This window comes from Semicossyphus pulcher, unplaced genomic scaffold, assembly GCF_022749685.1.
Source record: "Semicossyphus pulcher isolate SPU_LCO1_2020_fin unplaced genomic scaffold, fSemPul1.0.p SCAF_8, whole genome shotgun sequence".
Classification (NCBI taxonomy): Eukaryota; Metazoa; Chordata; class Actinopteri; order Labriformes; family Labridae; genus Semicossyphus; species Semicossyphus pulcher.
The window spans coordinates 1,794,306-1,811,322 of NW_027211759.1; the positions used below are offsets into that span (position 1 = coordinate 1,794,306).

The 17,017-nt window shown below is 45.5% G+C and overlaps 2 protein-coding genes across 3 annotated transcripts; one reads left to right on the forward strand and one right to left on the reverse strand.

Moving 5' to 3' along the window:
• Window positions 1-2,114: 2,114 nt before the first annotated feature.
• Window positions 2,115-10,811, forward strand: LOC138612615 (uncharacterized). Its single transcript, XM_069685976.1, has 13 exons — window positions 2,115-2,234; window positions 2,678-2,776; window positions 4,238-4,357; window positions 4,578-4,691; window positions 4,795-4,908; window positions 5,128-5,294; window positions 5,666-6,326; window positions 7,709-7,851; window positions 9,372-9,432; window positions 9,659-9,867; window positions 10,038-10,224; window positions 10,389-10,484; window positions 10,662-10,811. Exons 1-13 carry the CDS (start codon window positions 2,115-2,117, stop codon window positions 10,809-10,811), a joined length of 2,241 nt encoding a protein of 746 aa, XP_069542077.1.
• Window positions 10,812-11,417: 606 nt separating this feature from the next.
• Window positions 11,418-16,188, reverse strand: znf277 (zinc finger protein 277). Of its 2 annotated transcripts, none has more exons than XM_069686824.1 (12): window positions 16,151-16,188; window positions 15,215-15,428; window positions 14,922-15,010; window positions 14,639-14,721; window positions 14,248-14,339; window positions 13,883-13,993; window positions 13,079-13,211; window positions 12,815-12,882; window positions 12,591-12,687; window positions 12,397-12,439; window positions 12,109-12,283; window positions 11,418-11,868 (listed from the first exon to the last, which is right to left on the reverse strand). In XM_069686824.1, the coding sequence occupies exons 1-12, from the start codon at window positions 16,176-16,178 to the stop codon at window positions 11,679-11,681; spliced, it is 1,323 nt and encodes a 440-aa protein (XP_069542925.1). In that variant the 5' UTR covers window positions 16,179-16,188; the 3' UTR covers window positions 11,418-11,678. The 2 variants fall into 2 exon arrangements, with proteins under 2 accessions (XP_069542925.1, XP_069542926.1); XM_069686825.1 differs by having other exon boundaries at window positions 11,767-11,868; window positions 12,109-12,263.
• Window positions 16,189-17,017: the final 829 nt, after the last annotated feature.

A 17,017-nucleotide genomic window follows, 5' to 3' on the forward strand; every position in this document is an offset into this window, starting at 1 on the left:
CCTTTCTAGCTCCACCTTTAAGTCCAACTACAGGACAAAGTACGGTGGCCCTGAAGGTCAAAACCCAACAATTTCAGACATTTCATGAAATAACACATTTCACAGACAGTTTTCTGCCATGTCGTTGTCTTATGTGTTTGTTTTGACCTTCAGGGCCACCATAGTTCATGTTTAAGACACCTTCAATGACACTTCATACAACGATGAAGATAGTTCAGTGTTGGAACAACAGACGTTGCCATCCCCAGAGGCATGCAGCGAGCGTGGGGAAAAAACAAATTGTTTAACATGGAATTGTTTGGCTAACGAGTTAGCATGGATTAACACCGCAAGAGCATGAAACACGTCATGCATAAGTTTTGTTTCCCCCCACATTCACACCTTTATTCAGCCCTTCATTAGAGGCTCACCAGGATTCATCGTGGAGGCGAGTTTCTGCTGGGAAGGGAAGAAACAACACACTAACACACTGTGTGATTGTGTTAGTGTGTGATCAGGATCTGAAACAACAGTGTTACAGTCATAAAGGTTTAAACACACACACCTGCACACACACACACACACACACACACACACACACACACAGGGAGCTATTGTTGTGTTTGAGGAGCTCTTCCTGCCAAATCTGGATTAATCCAAGACTTGGCAATGAGACAGTGAGCAGACGGACGGAGGGACAGACAGACAATCAGACAGACAGAAAGCAGCAGATGTTCTGAGACCACTCTGATAAAACAGCAACTAAAAGCTGATTGGCTGAGAGAGTGTGTCAATATTCTCCCTGTCTGTGTGAATAGAGTCATTTTCCGGATTGTTCTCCGGGGAAACTCGTTTCCTCTCCTCTTTTATTGCCCCTCGTTTCTAATCTGGCCGGCTGTGGAGCCGGAGCAGAGTGAGTCCCGCTGATATTCACCCGACACTCGACCGCCGCTCGGCTGCCAGAAACGCCAGCAGCTCCTCCAAGAAGAAAAAAAAAAAGTCCATCCATTTAAAAGAGGCAATCAGTGAGGACTTTACTGCTTCATGGCACAGACACACCAGGATGTTATATATCTGCAGGGTTCCACCAGCTGCTCTGACTTCAGATTTCATGAGAAAACGCAGACATTTGGATGAGGACGGGTGGAATCACTGCACACTGAGCCAGAGACCGTTTAAAGCAGCAAATATAAAAACTTTAACAGGCAATAAAGATGATTCCTTTCTAACAAGACTGAAGCCCTGAGAGCGCCCCCTACTGACTGCAGTACTCATTACATCCCCAATTTCACACTGTTGGAAGGCACTTAAAGATGACGAGTCCGTGATCACCCCCTCTGATCACACGCGCTCACAGGAGACGGACAGGCTCGTTGATGTGACCAGCTGTGCTTAGAGCCGTCCACTTGATCACGTCGGACACGTGCATGATACTTAATGTGAACAGGCCCAATGTTTTCACCGCTCTGAGTGAACACGCCGCATGTCAACTCTGCTCCCAATAACATGAATAAACTGATGCTGCCCTCTAGTGAGGAGTTGAAGCAGTGCAGGCACGCTGCTCTAAAGGCTCACTGATATTTTACATATTATCACAGATCGTTTCGTTTAAAAACTGTGCAAAGGTACATTTTCTGCACCTGCTGCCTTCAGGTGCAGTGGGAAAAATGAAAAGTGTGACCGTTACATGTAATTTATGTGACACTGATCATTTTCTCTGCACTTCAGTTAAATAAATCTAACTCTAACTTGTCACACCTTAAATGAGACACATTCAGTTTTAAGTTTTAGCTTTATTTTTAATTGGGTTAAAAGTTATCAGGATTTTTTAAACGTTGGAGAGGACTCAGGTTATTTGTGATGATGTATCAGGTTTGTCTGTGATCTGTTATAAAACTTTATTTACAAATAAACCATTAACACCACCTTCAGATCATTCAGTTTATTCACGTGTTTCATTCGTAGTGTTTTACTGTGTAATTGTTGTTGCCGTGACATAACAGCCTCTTTGTCACGCTGACAGGTGTGTCAAATTGCACCTGTTCTCACCTGTCTCACTGACGTCACTGCCGGGCCTGTCCTTCTCTCTCTCTCTCTGCAGGTTTCTCTGTGTGTGTCTGTCTGCAGATGTCAGGATGGGCAGCGGGGCGTCCGTCACTGAAGTACCCCGGCCAGAGAGGCAGGAAGCCGGGGAGGCTGAGCGTGAAGCCCCCAGGGCCTCCACACCTGCGGGGCGGAGCGACACCACCCTGCAGGTGAGTGTTTATTTTATATGAAACATGAAGAAGAAGATCTTTTAGTTTCTCATATTATCATTCATATCATTATCAGTCACATTGTATTGTACCTTCTCCTTGACTTGTTACTTTGCACGTTCAGATTACAAATACAAAAAATAAACCAACTGATAAATGATCACTTGTTACATTTTCAGCTGAGCAGCTTCACCTTTAATAAGCTCAACCTTTACAGGCTGCAAACATCAAAGTGGTGAACACATCGATGCATCAATAATAATAAAACAATCAAATATAATAAACATTATTATTCTGCAGAATCAGAACTTTTATCTGCACTTTAAGTATATTTTGATGCTTATAACTGAGTGCAAGACGTTCGCCTGTAACACTATGTTACAGTGCAGTCCTGCTGCTTTTACAGGAGTCAAACCTATGATGACGTCTCTTTTGTGTTTCAGGCCGAGGACGAAGCAGCGAAGCCCGAAAGTCACACTTTGGAAATTCAGTCTGTAAAGAGTGAAGAGATCAACACACAGACAGAGGAGGGAGAAGACAAAGTAAGAGAAGAAGACAAAGAAAAAGAAGAAGACAAAGAAAAAGAAAAAGGAAAAGGAAAAGAAAAGGAAAAAGAAGAGGAGGAGGAAGAAGAAACAACACAGACGGTCCTGAGTCCAGCTCTTGTTTCTGTGAGCAGCTTTTTAAAACATCGATAATGAATCGTTTCATCGTAACAAAGCTGCTTATATTACAGCTATCATCCAAGTCTGTCAACAAGTATTCATATCTGTCATATTACTATGTTAATGCTTATTTTGCATTTCAGTATGAATAAGTAAAGCAGGTGATGCTTTAGGGCGGGGCCACCTGTGATGGACGCTAACATGGTGACCTGAAAGATATCTTTGGTTGTACAAAGAGACCCTTTGAGCAGTCAGCTGTACTCTACAGGAAGTTTAAATCCTGTTTTCTTGCTTTCTTTTTAAAATATATCAGTTACCTGGAATTCTGGATCCACCTTGCTAACCAAGCTAGCCCTAGCATTAGCTGATAACCCGTTGCTCCTGTCCAGCTCCACCCTCTCACCAGATGATTATAAAAGATATTGAAAATTATGAATTAACAACTTACGTCAGCGACCAAATAGACCGTCACGTGGGAAACACTGTTGCTAATTAGCTAATTAGCCAGCTAATGAATTAGCCTTGAGTGTAGACTTTGATAACTTAGCGTTTGCTGAAACTTCACTCCTCTCTAGCTCCACCTTTAAGTCCAAATATGGTCACATGGTTACTTCTGGGTCATAAATAACAAGAGAAAGACAAAATCAAATAAATCTCATGGCTGTAAAATGATTGTCGACTCATTAAATACAGTTAAGTATGGTGGCCCTGAAGGTCAAAATTCAACATTTGATAAAACAAAACATTTCACGTGCTTCTGAAATGTGGTTTTGTTTTGACCTTCAGGGCCACCATAGCTCATGGTCTGAGACACCTTTTGTGACAATTCAAACAATGATTAAGACATTTTAGTGTTTACCAAGGCAGGACCGGCGGACATTAGAGTCAAGTAGACCAGAAAACAGGGGAGGATTTAGGGCGGGGCTACCTGTGATTGACAAGTCGCTACCACAGCGACGACAACAAGAAAAATGTCTTCTGTGTTTGGTTGCACTAAAAGACACTCTGACGAGTCAGCTGTTGTTTACTCACAAAAAAACACCACATTCAATATCACAGTTGCTTTTATCTTGAATTACTAAATGTCTTGCTAACCAAGCTAGCATTACGTTACCTCGCTCCTGTCCGCCTCCACTCTCGTCCTGTTGTGGTCACTTCTGCTTTAAAAAAAACAAGATGGCCCAGTCTATGAACAAATTCAGCATAGAACGGAATATTTAGCTGGAAGAAAATCTGCACCAGAGCTTTAAAAATGACCCCGGTTACTAAAAAGGAAAGTGTAAACATCTGAAGACGGGGTTCAGCTCTAACGGCGCCTGTTCTGTAAACTGTCGTCAGGAAACTGTGGCAGAAAGTGAAGAAGTGTCTTTGGATTTCGAGAGTTTCCTCCACAACAACGGGACGCTCTACAGCTGCTTCAACCACCACGGGAACAGAGTGTATGTCGACGAGGCGCAGGTAAGATCAGCTGCTCTGAGATCAAACTTCTGTTTGTGTTTTTCTGGATGAAGTCAGTTTTGTTCGTCTTCACCAGAAACTGCAGCCGTTTCCAAAGGAGTGGTACAGTCAGGGACATTTCATCTGCGCTAACAATGAGGTCTGTCGGATTAAACTTTCACTGCAGAGTACAATCCAGCTGCCGTGCATCACAATCAGTGATCTGTGTTTCCTCCCTCAGGGCTACAGTCAGCTGCAGACTCCAGCCAGCAGCCAGCCGGCGGTCAGGGAGGACGACCGCACAGGCAGCATCTACATCCAGGGCAAAGGGACCGTCATGACCTACATGTTCGAGGTGAGAAGAGCTGGTGGCTCTGCAGGAACAACATGCTGACTGTTTTCTAACACTCATTTCTTACAATAGTTCTGCTCTCTCTTCTTGTTCTGCTGTTTTCCAGGAGAGGGTGAACGTCTGCAGGTTCTGGGATCCTCACTCGGGTCTCTGGCTGCTGCTGCCGCTGCAGTGGGAGATAAATGTCGAGTTTGTCAAAGATCGAGTCCAAAGAGTGATGGTGAGGAAGACTCTGAGGAAGACTCTGTGCGTCTTCCTCGGGATGATCAGACTCTTAGAATAACATCTGAGCCTGTCAGAAACAAGAACTTTCAGTGGATGAACTTAAGACTAAAGTAGTCTGCTGGAGCAGTTCCAAAACTGTTTCAACCTGCTGATAATTTAGAACCCAAAATATTCAGGTTTAAAATATTGGACTTCATGTTTGATTGTGTTTCAGTCCACCCTGCCCGGCCTGGTGGACCAGAAGGAGATCACGGCAGCACTCCGGCAGTGTAACTACGACCCTGACGAGGTCATCTCCCTCTACCTCACCATGTTTGGAGAAATCCTCCTGCAGGCTCCTCCGGGTGGAGATCACAACTACACCGACCTCAACTCCTTCAGGTCTGCAGCTAACACACGATTAGAATCAAACTGATTCCAGCAGGACGCAAAGTACAACCATGAGAGACCAGTTTCATGAAAAACAACTTTAATGTTCTTCGATCTTTACAAAGAGTATATATCAAGCTGAGTCAGGTCATCTCTCTTTCCATGCATGTAGCCTTGATTGAACACAACACAACCTTTTCATATGTGGTGACTCAGAGGTCTGGAGCTGAGCTTCAGCTTTTAACGCTCAGTGAGAAACAGTTCATCCAAAACCCCTCAGTGGGTCCAGGTTGTGCACAGGTCACCCATCATGAGCTCCCTCTCTTAAAAGCAGGAGCTGCTCCATTAAACTCATCACAAAACGTCTCCCTTTAACCCTGCAGAGCCCTCCTGGAGCGGGACCGGGTCATCGAGGATCTGAGGCAGAAGCTTCAGACCAAAGAGAAGGAGGTGGACAATCTTTTCCAGAGGAACAGCTACCTGGCGAGGGAAGTGCGCTACCTCACTGAAGTCGTCCAGCACCTGAACCAGAAGCTGGCCGAGCTGGAGGCAGACCAGCAGGAAGCACGAGAGAAGATCCGATCCCTCCTGCACTGCCGAGCTCCCGCTGTCCCGCCTGCCAAAACCATCACCAAGCCCGCCGTGGAACCAGACCTGCTCCGCCAGGTGAGCCAGCTGACCCGTGAGCTCAACGTCTCCAACAAGCAGCTTCGCTCCACGGTGCGCCAGGCGCTGGCCGACATGAAGAACCAGCTGGAGCAGCTGAAGGGCGCGATGGGTAAGCTGGCCCAGGGGGAGCAGGAGGCAGCCGGGGAGGTGGAGGAGCTGAGATCCCTCTACAGGAAGGAGGCGGTGGAGAGGAAGAGCCTGTACAACAAGCTGCTGGAGCTGCAGGGGAACATCCGGGTGTTCTGTCGCTGCAGGAAGAGCTCCACCAACACATCCTGTCTGGAGAAAACGGACGACCAGGAGGTGGTGGTCGTCCAGAAGGGGAGCAGGAAGAAGTTCCAGTTTGACAAGGTCTACCCTCAGAGCAGCACACAGGTAAGGACCCACCTGGAGCTGTTCAACATTTAGGAATCTGTTGATTGACTGTGATTGGCAGGTACACGTTGCCTCACAGTTTGTCGGCTCTCTGACAGGGAGCTGCTTTCTGCATGCAGTATAACCGTCCACACGGACTTCTGTTCCAGCAAAAGCAGGTCTTTACCTTAACATAACCAATAAGTGAAGGTGCTTACACCTAACAGAACCGTGACCATTTCACAACATCAACCACATACTTGGTTAAGATCAGGCACCGCAGCTACATGGTGAGATGTGGGACAATGTTTGGGCTACAACAATAAGCCAAGTGGACTTTTACACATTGAACGGCGGGCTCTTTCACTCCTCGTCAAAAGGTTACCTGGCTGCTGTGCGGCTGGAAAACCTATGCTGCCATCTTGAGGAAGTCCAGATGCCCAAAATATGTTGACTGTGACTATGTGGACTGCCATTCAACTTGTACAAACTTTATGATCAGTGGACGAATCCCACGTTGGGGCACCTTTGACTTTTCTTTGAGCACCACAGGATGAACTTAGCGTGTGGTTTTAAGTGAAACATCTCAACAACTATTGGATGGATTGCTTTGAAGTGTGGTGCACACGTGTCATACCTGCAAAGCTGTCCACATTCCTGCAGCTGTTCTTTGCCTGAATTAGCTAATGTTAGCATGCTAACAGGCTAAGATTGTAAACATCGTACCTGACAAACAAAAGTTGTCACAGTAAATGCTAATGTTAGCATGTAGCTCAGAGCACAGACAGGTGTAGGTGCAGCCTCACAGAGCTGCTAGCATGATGTATCATATTAGCTTATATTATAACCCTGCACATGTTCACCGTGCTATGACCTCCTCAGATCGAGGTTAGAAACTCTTCTTAGTGCGATAATGATTTACACTCGTAATGTCGTCTCTGTAATCGAGCCATTGGTAAGATATAATTAGCCTAGCTTAGCATTAACAGTGGAGGCAGCAGGCGCACTGTTCACTATCTGAGATATGACTCTACAAGGTGAACCAGGTGTCTGCTCAGGTGTTTAACAGCATGCAGGAATACATCACACTGTGTTATTAAGTCAATGTGTTTGAACGAGCCTGCAGGGACGGTCTTAACGAGCTGTTGGCCCTTAATGAGCTGCAGATCCTAACGAGCTCTGGGCCTTCACAGAGCAGCCGTCTATTTAACCTGATTGGTTTTTAATGTATTTGTTTAACCTTATTTAATTACACATAATGCCTCATGTTATCTAAGCAACACGTTGTGCTGGGATCCTCCTGAGCCTCTGTCAGGATCAGGAAGTGTGTACGACATTAAATAAGAGCACCAATAAGAACGGAAGAACACTTAAATCTCCTCGTCTTCGTCCTCTCTCTGCAGGACGACGTGTTCGCAGGAACTCTGCCCGTGATAACTTCCTGTGTGGATGGATATAACGTCTGCATATTGGCCTACGGGCAAACAGGCTCGGGGAAGACGTACACCATGATGGGCAGCAAGGAGAACCCCGGAGTCAACATCAGGTCAGAGCTGTTCAGTCCTCACATTTGAGAGTGACAGATATTTTAAGCAGTCATCATCTCAAGGCCGCCATTTTCAGGTGAGACACTTCAGGTGACTCGTGTTATGGGGAAACCCTGCGCTCATTCAAACACAGAGCAAGAATGTAAAGTTCCTTCTTCTTTCTACTCGCACCATTTCGCACCAGAGAAGAAGAAACACAGACTAGATTGTACACTGAATCATTAAATGCACTCACAATAGTTTTGTGGTTGAGCTACAGGAAACTCATTCTGCTCCCTGCTTCCGTACACATCCGCTGAATGCAAAAGATTAGCTGCTCCTGTCTGTCATAAATTCATGATGGTGTTTTGGGGCATTTCTGGTGAATATTGGAATCAAACCAGGAGAGTTTTGACCCTCAAGTCGACCTGATCCTTTGGTGTAAGGTGGTCATAAAAATCTGTCCCAGTATTTACAGAGACCCAACATGAATCCACCATGAGCAAGAAAACTACGGAAACCTCGAGCAGAACCAGACTCGTAGTGAGGTGGGACGGGGAGAGAAAGAAAGAGGGGGAGAGAGAGAGAGAGAGAGAGAGAGAGAGAGAGAGAGAGAGAGAGAGAGAGAGAGAGAGAGAGAGAGAGAGAGAGAGGTGGGTAGAAGTGGACAACACCTGGTGGACAACATGGAGGAGACTCCAGGGACGGCTGCTGTCACCGTGTCCTCACCGAATGTGACGCCAGAGTTGGATGCTCGCTTGTTGTTAGCATATGATGTTAGCGTGATGTTGTTTAGCTCCTGTGAAAGTTTGAAGCAGGGAGGAAGCTAGCTGCCTGCTACACAAAATGCTAACCCAGGGGTCTGCTACCTGCATCACATCGCTGCGAGCTACCTGTAGCTCTTGAGCTACCTGTTGGAGACCCCTGTGCTAACCCACCTAATCCTCGCAGAAAGCACAAACCTCTGCACACACAGAGGAGCAGTTTCTGCTCCATTGTTTGTTCTTCGTCTTGTACATTTCCACCAGCAGCATGATGGGAAATCATCCCAACAGGATCTAGATGTGACCCTGAGAGATACTCAGTCATTGTACAATCTGTAGGTGTGAGAGGGGGTCCTCGGATGTATCGGCATGAACAGAGCCAACATGAACGTTCATGTCTTCATGTGGTGAGTTACCTCTGAGGGGTTCAGTCTGTGTAGAGGTCGGAGCTTTTATCGACCTCTCTGATCCCTCAGCAGGTTGTTACCTCCCTGGAACAATGCCCTGCTGTCAGGGGCCAAATGAGACTAACTGCGTGTCGTTATGAGAGGTGTCACCTGACAACCGTCCATCAATATGTGATGAGACGAAGACACGGACAGAGAGAGTCAGTTTACACAGAGAGCTCCAGTTTCCTGTCAGAGACACGAACAACAACACGTCTCCTGTTACATAAACGCTGCTTACAAAGTTACATACTGACTGTAACGTGTGTGTGTGTGTGTGTGTGTGTGTGTGTGTGTGTGTGTGTGTGTGTGTGTGTGTGTGTTTTTCAGGTCTATCAGAGAACTGCTACGCATCTGTGCTGACAAAGAGAAGGTCTCCTACACTCTGAAGGTTTGTTAGATTCCAGTTGAAGCTGCAGGAAAGACACAATAATCCTATAATATTATTACAGGTGCACTCCAGACCAAGATAGACTTATTTATATTTACCTGTGTTTCTCTCCTGTAATAAAAGTAAAGTATAGAACACCTTTCACACAGGTAGAATAGCTCAAAGTGCTTCATAATGAAGTGAAGAAACAATAATAAAACCGAGCGATCCAATGAATCATTTTCAGATTTCCATGTTGGAGATTTATAACGACACTTTGAACGACCTGTTGACAAAAAGCCCCGGCGCCTCTCTGGACATCAGAGTCCAGGGGAAGTCTGTGTCCGTCCCAGGACTGACCCAGATCCAGGTCCAGACCGAGTCAGACATCCTCAACGTCATGGAGACGGGAGAAAAGAACCGCAAGATCGCCTCGACCAAGATGAACACGCAGAGGTACAGCTCCAGTGCTCGCCACAGACTGTATAAAGTCTGCAGCGCCCGCGCCGGGGGGATTGAGGTGGAGACGCGTCGGCCATCTTTATTTACAGTCATGCTAAAGAAATTTTACTAATTAAATATTGACCAAATTTGGAGTGATATGGTGTCATCTTCTTCCTCCTCAGCTCTCGCTCTCACCTGGTGGTGGCGCTGGAGGTGGAGGGCTCAGACGGGGTGTCAGGACAGACGTCTCGAGGTACTCTGACGCTGTGTGATCTCGCCGGATCTGAACGAATCTCCAAGACGGAAGCGGAAGGTCAGAGGCTGGTGGAGGCCGCCGCCATCAACAAATCTCTGACTGCACTCGGACAGGTACAGAGACACACCGAGGGCTCACCTGGTCTGTTACCAGAGCTGTTCTTACTCTTAAGTGTCAGATACCTTATAGTCTGAAAACGTGTCATTATAATGGTGACACTGCAGGTAGTCCTCAGACCATAGACTGCGACTGAAGGCCGCTGTTGTCTCTCCTTCAGGTGTTCAGCGCTCTGAAGTGTAACGCCCTCCACATCCCGTTCAGGAACTCTAAACTCACCCACCTCCTGCAGCCCTGCCTCAGCGGAGACGCTAAGGTAAGCACCTAAACCAGTGTGTTCAAAAGCTAACAGTGAGTTTCTTTTACAACAGAGGAACCTTTCGAGACGCTGTGCGACCTTTCTGTCTGTTCATTAACAAGTGAAACCAGGTACAAGCTGCGTGTAAGCTCCACAGATCCTTCTAATGAACACAGTTACCTGGTTTCTCTGCAGTGCTGCGTGTTTGTGAACGTGAGTCCAGACTGTAAGGACGAGGCGGAGACGCTGAGCACGCTGCAGTTCGGCTCCACCATACGGCAGGTTTCACTCGGAAAAGCAACGCAGAACATCGGACCGGCGAAGAACAACAAGACAGCAAAGTAGACTTTAAAGTGGAGGTGGATCCCGTCAGCTGCAACACAAACGCTTATCTAAACCTGGGCCCACATTCAGGGTCTGAATGACTAACAGGTACAAAAAGGTTTGTTATTGCTCCAGCAGACTGCTTCAGCCGGCAGCCATGACACAGGCTGTCATGGCTGCAATGTACTTATGTAACGCAAAAAGGTCGTCCACTAAAGTTCTTGTTGTTTCCACTGACAGGCTCAGATTGTTATTCTAAGTGTACAGAAAGGATCCCTACAGAGACGATACCTTCTTCTTCTTTGAGTTTCAATGGCGGCTCGCAAACCAGCTTAAAGGTGCGTTACCGCCACCTACTGGACTGGCGGTGCAGTGCAGTTACTTTTACTGTTTCTCCAGAAGTCATTGGCCTGATTTGTAGCCATGAGGCATTCTGTGTTCAGGTCAGGTTTAACAGGTTTAACAGACAAACTGGAAGATGATTTTTGACCTTTAACCTTCTGTGTCTCTCGTGTGACGTGTCACAGCTCAGGCTTTTCTTCTTTCATTGAGCAAAACTTCTGAATTTACCAAAAAAAAACAATTTTTACTTTAAGAAATAAACTTTATAATCCAGAGCAACGTGTGTGAGTGAATCTTTATTCTTTGGATGGAAATTAGGATCATCTGAGCTGCTGAGTCTGCACGGCTTGTAGAGTTCATGTTCAGGGAGCATTATTGGTGTTACTGTTTGCTTTTCGCAGAGGGGGGCTTAAGTGCTATAAAGTTCATCTTGATTCCATCTGACAGATCCAGCAAATATCTCAGGATCATCTTTAGTCAGCTTCGTTCAGCCCGCTCAGATTTTAACTGTCTGTTCAGAGGACTGTCCAACAACCATGCACGGTCCTAGCTGCAGGAGCTTCTGTTCTTCAGCAGCTGGTTGAGGACGCTCGTCTGTTTCAGCGCTCTGAGGTTTGAGATGTCCTCTGCGATAACCGGGACGTCCTCGCCGTGAAATGCCTCGTCACTGTCATCTCCGTCGCTGTCAGACAGCGTACAGAGGAGGGCGTCGTTCTCATACGTGGGGAAGTAATACCTGATGAGAGATCGAGGTCAGGGGTTAAACCAAGAGCTTAAAGCTACATGTTAGCACTGCCCCCTAGTGGCAGCTTTTTCTTCACACCAGGCAGCAATGCACGCTGAGAGAAGGTTATCCCTCACTGGTGTCCCACTCACACAAACTGTCACTTATGCCTCATGAAAAGTGTGACCAAAGGTGCTGCTACCCAGAATAAAACACAAGCATGAAGATGAAAAGCTCAGCTGCTGAACTCACTGCGGCTGGTTCCAGGTCGACATGTCCGGCAGCTGCATCACGTGACCTTCGGCCTCGATGTGACGCAGGACGTCGTCTCTGGACTGGAACTTCTCCTGGCAGCCGTAGCAGCGGCTCTGGTGGATCTGACGGCGGATGAAGTTCACCAGTTTGACCTGCTGGTAGAACCTGAGATCTGAGCAGAGCGGGACGTTATCTTTATACGTATCGTGACTCCAGATTCGTTTGATGTCTGTGATGTTTCTAAAGATGATGCAGCTGGATGTTTGTATTTGTGGTTTTACTTACTGAGCTCTGTCCTCAGTTTATGGAGATCAAAGCCATGAATGTCCTAAAAAACAGGTAGGACAATAAATAAACAAGATGAATTATCTCCATGCTGTCAGTCTAATCCGGGCCTGTAGCTGTTAACCTTCTCAGCAGCTCTGTGGTACATCATAATTCATTCAGGCACATTAAGCAGAAGCTTTCTGCTGCTGTACCTTCAGGTGTGTGTAGATCTGCTCCATCGTCTCTGACTGATGATCACAGAACAGACACACCGCAGAGACGGGATGAGCCTGCCAGTCCGACCAATCGCTGTGGACCAAACAGAGGTGTCAGACGGCTGATGAGAATCACAGCAGGTATTAAGTGGGGTCACTTTAAACTCAAAGCTTCCTCTGAGGACGTCACGTAGACTGATGTCCCTCCCAAAGACACTTACTCGTCCTCGTCGTCCACCAGCTCACGGTCGTCCTCACTCTGCACCTCCTCCCAGGTCTTCCCCAGCTCCTGAAGGAGAGACGGCAGAGACATCCATCACTACAGGAGACTCCACCCAACATGTATTAATGCAGAAACGACATGTGAGACTGATGATAGGTGCTGAACGTATCTGCTGTTTCTGCAGTGATCTGATGTATATGTGACTTGCCATTCAAACTATCAACACATATTCTGACTTGAGCTAAGTGTGTGGAGGTGTTACCAGGTAGTTGATGACGTAGAAGCGGTCGTATTCTCGGTTGGTGGCGTTGATGCGGCGGTGAGCTTTCTTCCTCATGTGATCCTTCAGTGTGGTTTTATCTCTGAAGGTTTTCTCACAGTACAAACACTGCAGACTGACAGGCAGACATCATAACACAGTCAGCGTTAAAGGGAACTTCCTGTATCTGGGCCCTACTTTTAAACAGCTACAAAAAGTATGAAACTTCTCCAGTAGATTTCTTCAGCCGGCAGCCGTGAAACAAAATCATTGGGGGCAAATGAGTCCGACTGAAGCAGGTCCAGATTGTTTTTCTTAGTGTCTAACGACAGGGTTTACATCTGTGTGGATCCTTTCTGAAATGTTGTCAAAGAGAAAGATGCTTTTCTAACCAGAAGAGGCTGCTACGTCGCTCTTGTCCAAATCACCAGACTCCATTGACAAAAACAGTCATTTAACTCAGGAGGAGGTTATCTACTGCTGCATCTATCGGTTAGTTAGTTTTCATATTATTGAGTGTTTCACAAATAATGTGTTGGATGCAAACTAACCATTTTATACTCCAAAGTCACACAATTGCACAAACAAACTAACTGGTTGAGGCAGCTGTGGACCACCAACTCCTGTCTTCTCAAGGGTTAAATGGCTGTTTTTGTCAATGGAGTCTGGTGGCTTTGAAGAGAGCGATGTAACCGTTATTTCTGGTGATATACTGGAGCAATTTCTAAAACTTTTAGTCACTTTACTCGCCTTAAAATCTCAAACTCAGCTAAACATTTCATCTGTTGTCACCGCGTCAGGTCTTACTTGTCCAGTTTGTTCTGCAGAGTGTCCAGAAACTGGTTGCAGTAGACGATGTTGTCCGGCAGGCCGATGCTGAAGGAATGTTCTCGAGCCATGTGGTTCAGCAGAGACGACCTGAAAACACGATGCTGTCAGCATTTGTTATAGTAACACATGTAAGAAGGAACCAACGGGCTTAAAGCTGAGACTGAGCTGAGTATTTCTGACGTTAAGTTTCAGTGTAAACAAAACATTTTTCAGCATTACAATAAAACGTTTTAAACTTTAAAATGTGGGCCATCTAACTTCTTAAAGTGCTTAGATATGACCAACACCTGCAGCCTCTCACCAGCTGATGGAGATGCAGATTCACATCATGTGTTAGTTACCTGTTTCCAGAGAACTCTTCGCTGCAGAACATACAGAGACGATGGAAGCTGCTGTCGTCTCTCTCCTTCTGCTGCTGCTCCAGAACCTCCTCCTGTGGAGGACCAACAGTGTCAGGGAAATACCACAGAAGAAGAATAGCACCACCACCACCTCCTATCGGGGGTGTGATATCATATACAACAAACAGGCGGAAAAAAGACACATGGATGGAGAGAACCACCGTCTCTGGTTTTAGTGAAGAGAAAATCTGATCTTAAAGACAGAAATCACCGTAGGACCATGTCTCCACACAGAACATGTTTATATGAGAAAAAGTGTTTATTAACAGAAATGTGAAACGTTTTCGGTTCTGAGATGAGTTCGATGTTTGTTCTGGTGTCAGATCCTCACCAGTCGTTTCTGCTGCAGCCTCTCTCGGAGGATTCGGTCCTCTGGAAGGACGTCACACAGAAGGAAGTAGTCCTCCTGCTTCTCTGGAAGAACGACCAGAACAACGCTTACAGGAACAGTAGCTGTCTGTTTGTTTGCTCTGTTCAGATTTACAGTATCTCTGCATGTTTTAGGGGATAACTTTTTACCCATTGTAAATGGTTGAGCCACAGTTTTACAGATTTGTTGGTGGATTTATTACAATTTAAACAGCACAATTCCCTTCACGTAAGAATCTACTCACCGATCGGCCCGGTGGAGTTTGTCTTGATCACGCTGCAGAAATCTGTGACCGGTTGCTCCAGGAATCTGCCCTTCCAATACAACATGTACCTGATGGAGGACAGGAAACTTTGTGTGATCCTTTGTGTGATGTTGTCAGACACTTAGAATAACACTCTGAGCCTGTCAGTGGCTAAAACATTCCATGAGAACAAAGGTTACTGATTTGAGAAAACTGGAATTTCCCTCTAATACACTTGGATAGTTTTAAACATGATGACCAGCTGCAGACAGCGTGAGACAGGGGGTTCATACTTTGGCAGGTCTGCGATGAGCTTAACGTCGGCGATGACCAGCTTGTGCTCCAGCAGCAGGTGTTTGAGGAGGCCGTCTTTCTGCTGCAGAGGGACGGACTCGGGGCAGAACAGACACACCAGCAGCTCTGTACTGGGGCACTGCAGACTGGGAGCACTGGTGTCATCAGCAGGCGGCTCTGGAAAACACAGCGGCTCCAGGATACTGTCCTGACCTGAGAGAGGAATACAACTTATGGTAAACTGACACACACACTCCATCTAAGTCTGCCAGGTGACAAGTTTATCTACAAGGAACAAATCACTAAATTAAAATCTCCTTTAGTTTGTCTGATGTTCGTTATCTTTCCTAAAGCTGGGTATCGAACATCTACATCTACTCTTGATTATGAATCTCATGTGACGCAAAGTTACAAGACGGGGCGCTTAATAATACAATAAACAAGTAAAAAAAACAATGCGCGAGTGTAAGAAAATAAAAATAAAGGTAAAAAAGAAACGGGAAAACAAAGAGACTCATTCAGCTTTAAATAAAATGGATCCTGGAATGCTAAAATAAAAATAAGGTTTTTCCTTCGTTTTCCGCACTTAACAATGAGTTTGATAAAGATTGGTATAAGATCAAGTATGGCTGACTGTATTATTGATGAAGATGTCTTTGATATGAAAGGTGTTAGAACTTGTAGCTTAAAGCCAGCAGGTAACTTAACTACAGTAAACGACCTCATACACAGCGAACATGCAGGTTGCGGGTTAGCCTGTTAGCACAGGCGGCTAGCTGCTAGCTGTTTAACTAACTATTATGAAATGAAACGCTGAGTCGTTTTCTGTTTTTTCTCTCTGACAGACTCTGACTTTTATTTACAATGTCAGAATCTATTCAGAGCACAAAACAGCTTTATTAAACCCACTGACACGTTAAAAATAGCTAACATACCATCTTTACTTCCGCTGCTGGCGGCCATCTCCGGTGTCACGTGGTCAAAACAGCGGCTAAAGATCCAATCAGAGGTTGGCAAATGTTCTCATGCTGCCTTCAAGGTCTTCACGTAAACGCAGAAACGACACGGTGCATTCAAGTGTTCAAAACCACTGTCAAAATACGGTGGGTTTTGGAGGATTATGCGTCAGAAAAAAGATTTGATGTCAAACAACTATTTGAAAGAGTAACAGCAGAAACATTTATACTTAGATAAATATAAAATACACGGAACGGAACCTACATAAATATCATTAAAACAGTATTTTCATGAGGTACACTAACAACATAAATCAATGTTTTGCCTTTTGCTTTGTCATTCATTTCCACATATTAAACCAATATCTATTCTAGAGGAAAAGGACGGCTGACATGTGGTTTGTTCCAAACCAAATATTCAGTGAATGAAAAGGCTATTACATCAACTTATTGAATCACAGTTAACTGAAAATTGTTTTTCTTCCTTGAGATCTAGAAGAAGGCATCTGCCCATTTTGCACAGATGATGATTGAGGGATTCTGTTCATGTACAAACTGAGGTTTATATGTTCCACAAAATGACCACAAGGTGGCAGTAACAGCCCAGCCTTTATCTTCCTGCAGTCAGAATATTTTGTCCTCGCTTGTTGCTTTTCTTCTCGTGTAAATTGTCAGATAGTGTTTTGCTTTTCTTCAATCAACTTCATAATTAATGCTCTGAAATACTAAAAAAACATCCACAGTTCCATTCATGTTTCTAGATGTTTTTATTTTCAGTTATACAAATAGAAAAACAACAGATGAGAGAAAAGAAACTGATGTTGCAGAAGATCAAGAAGCCCTCAG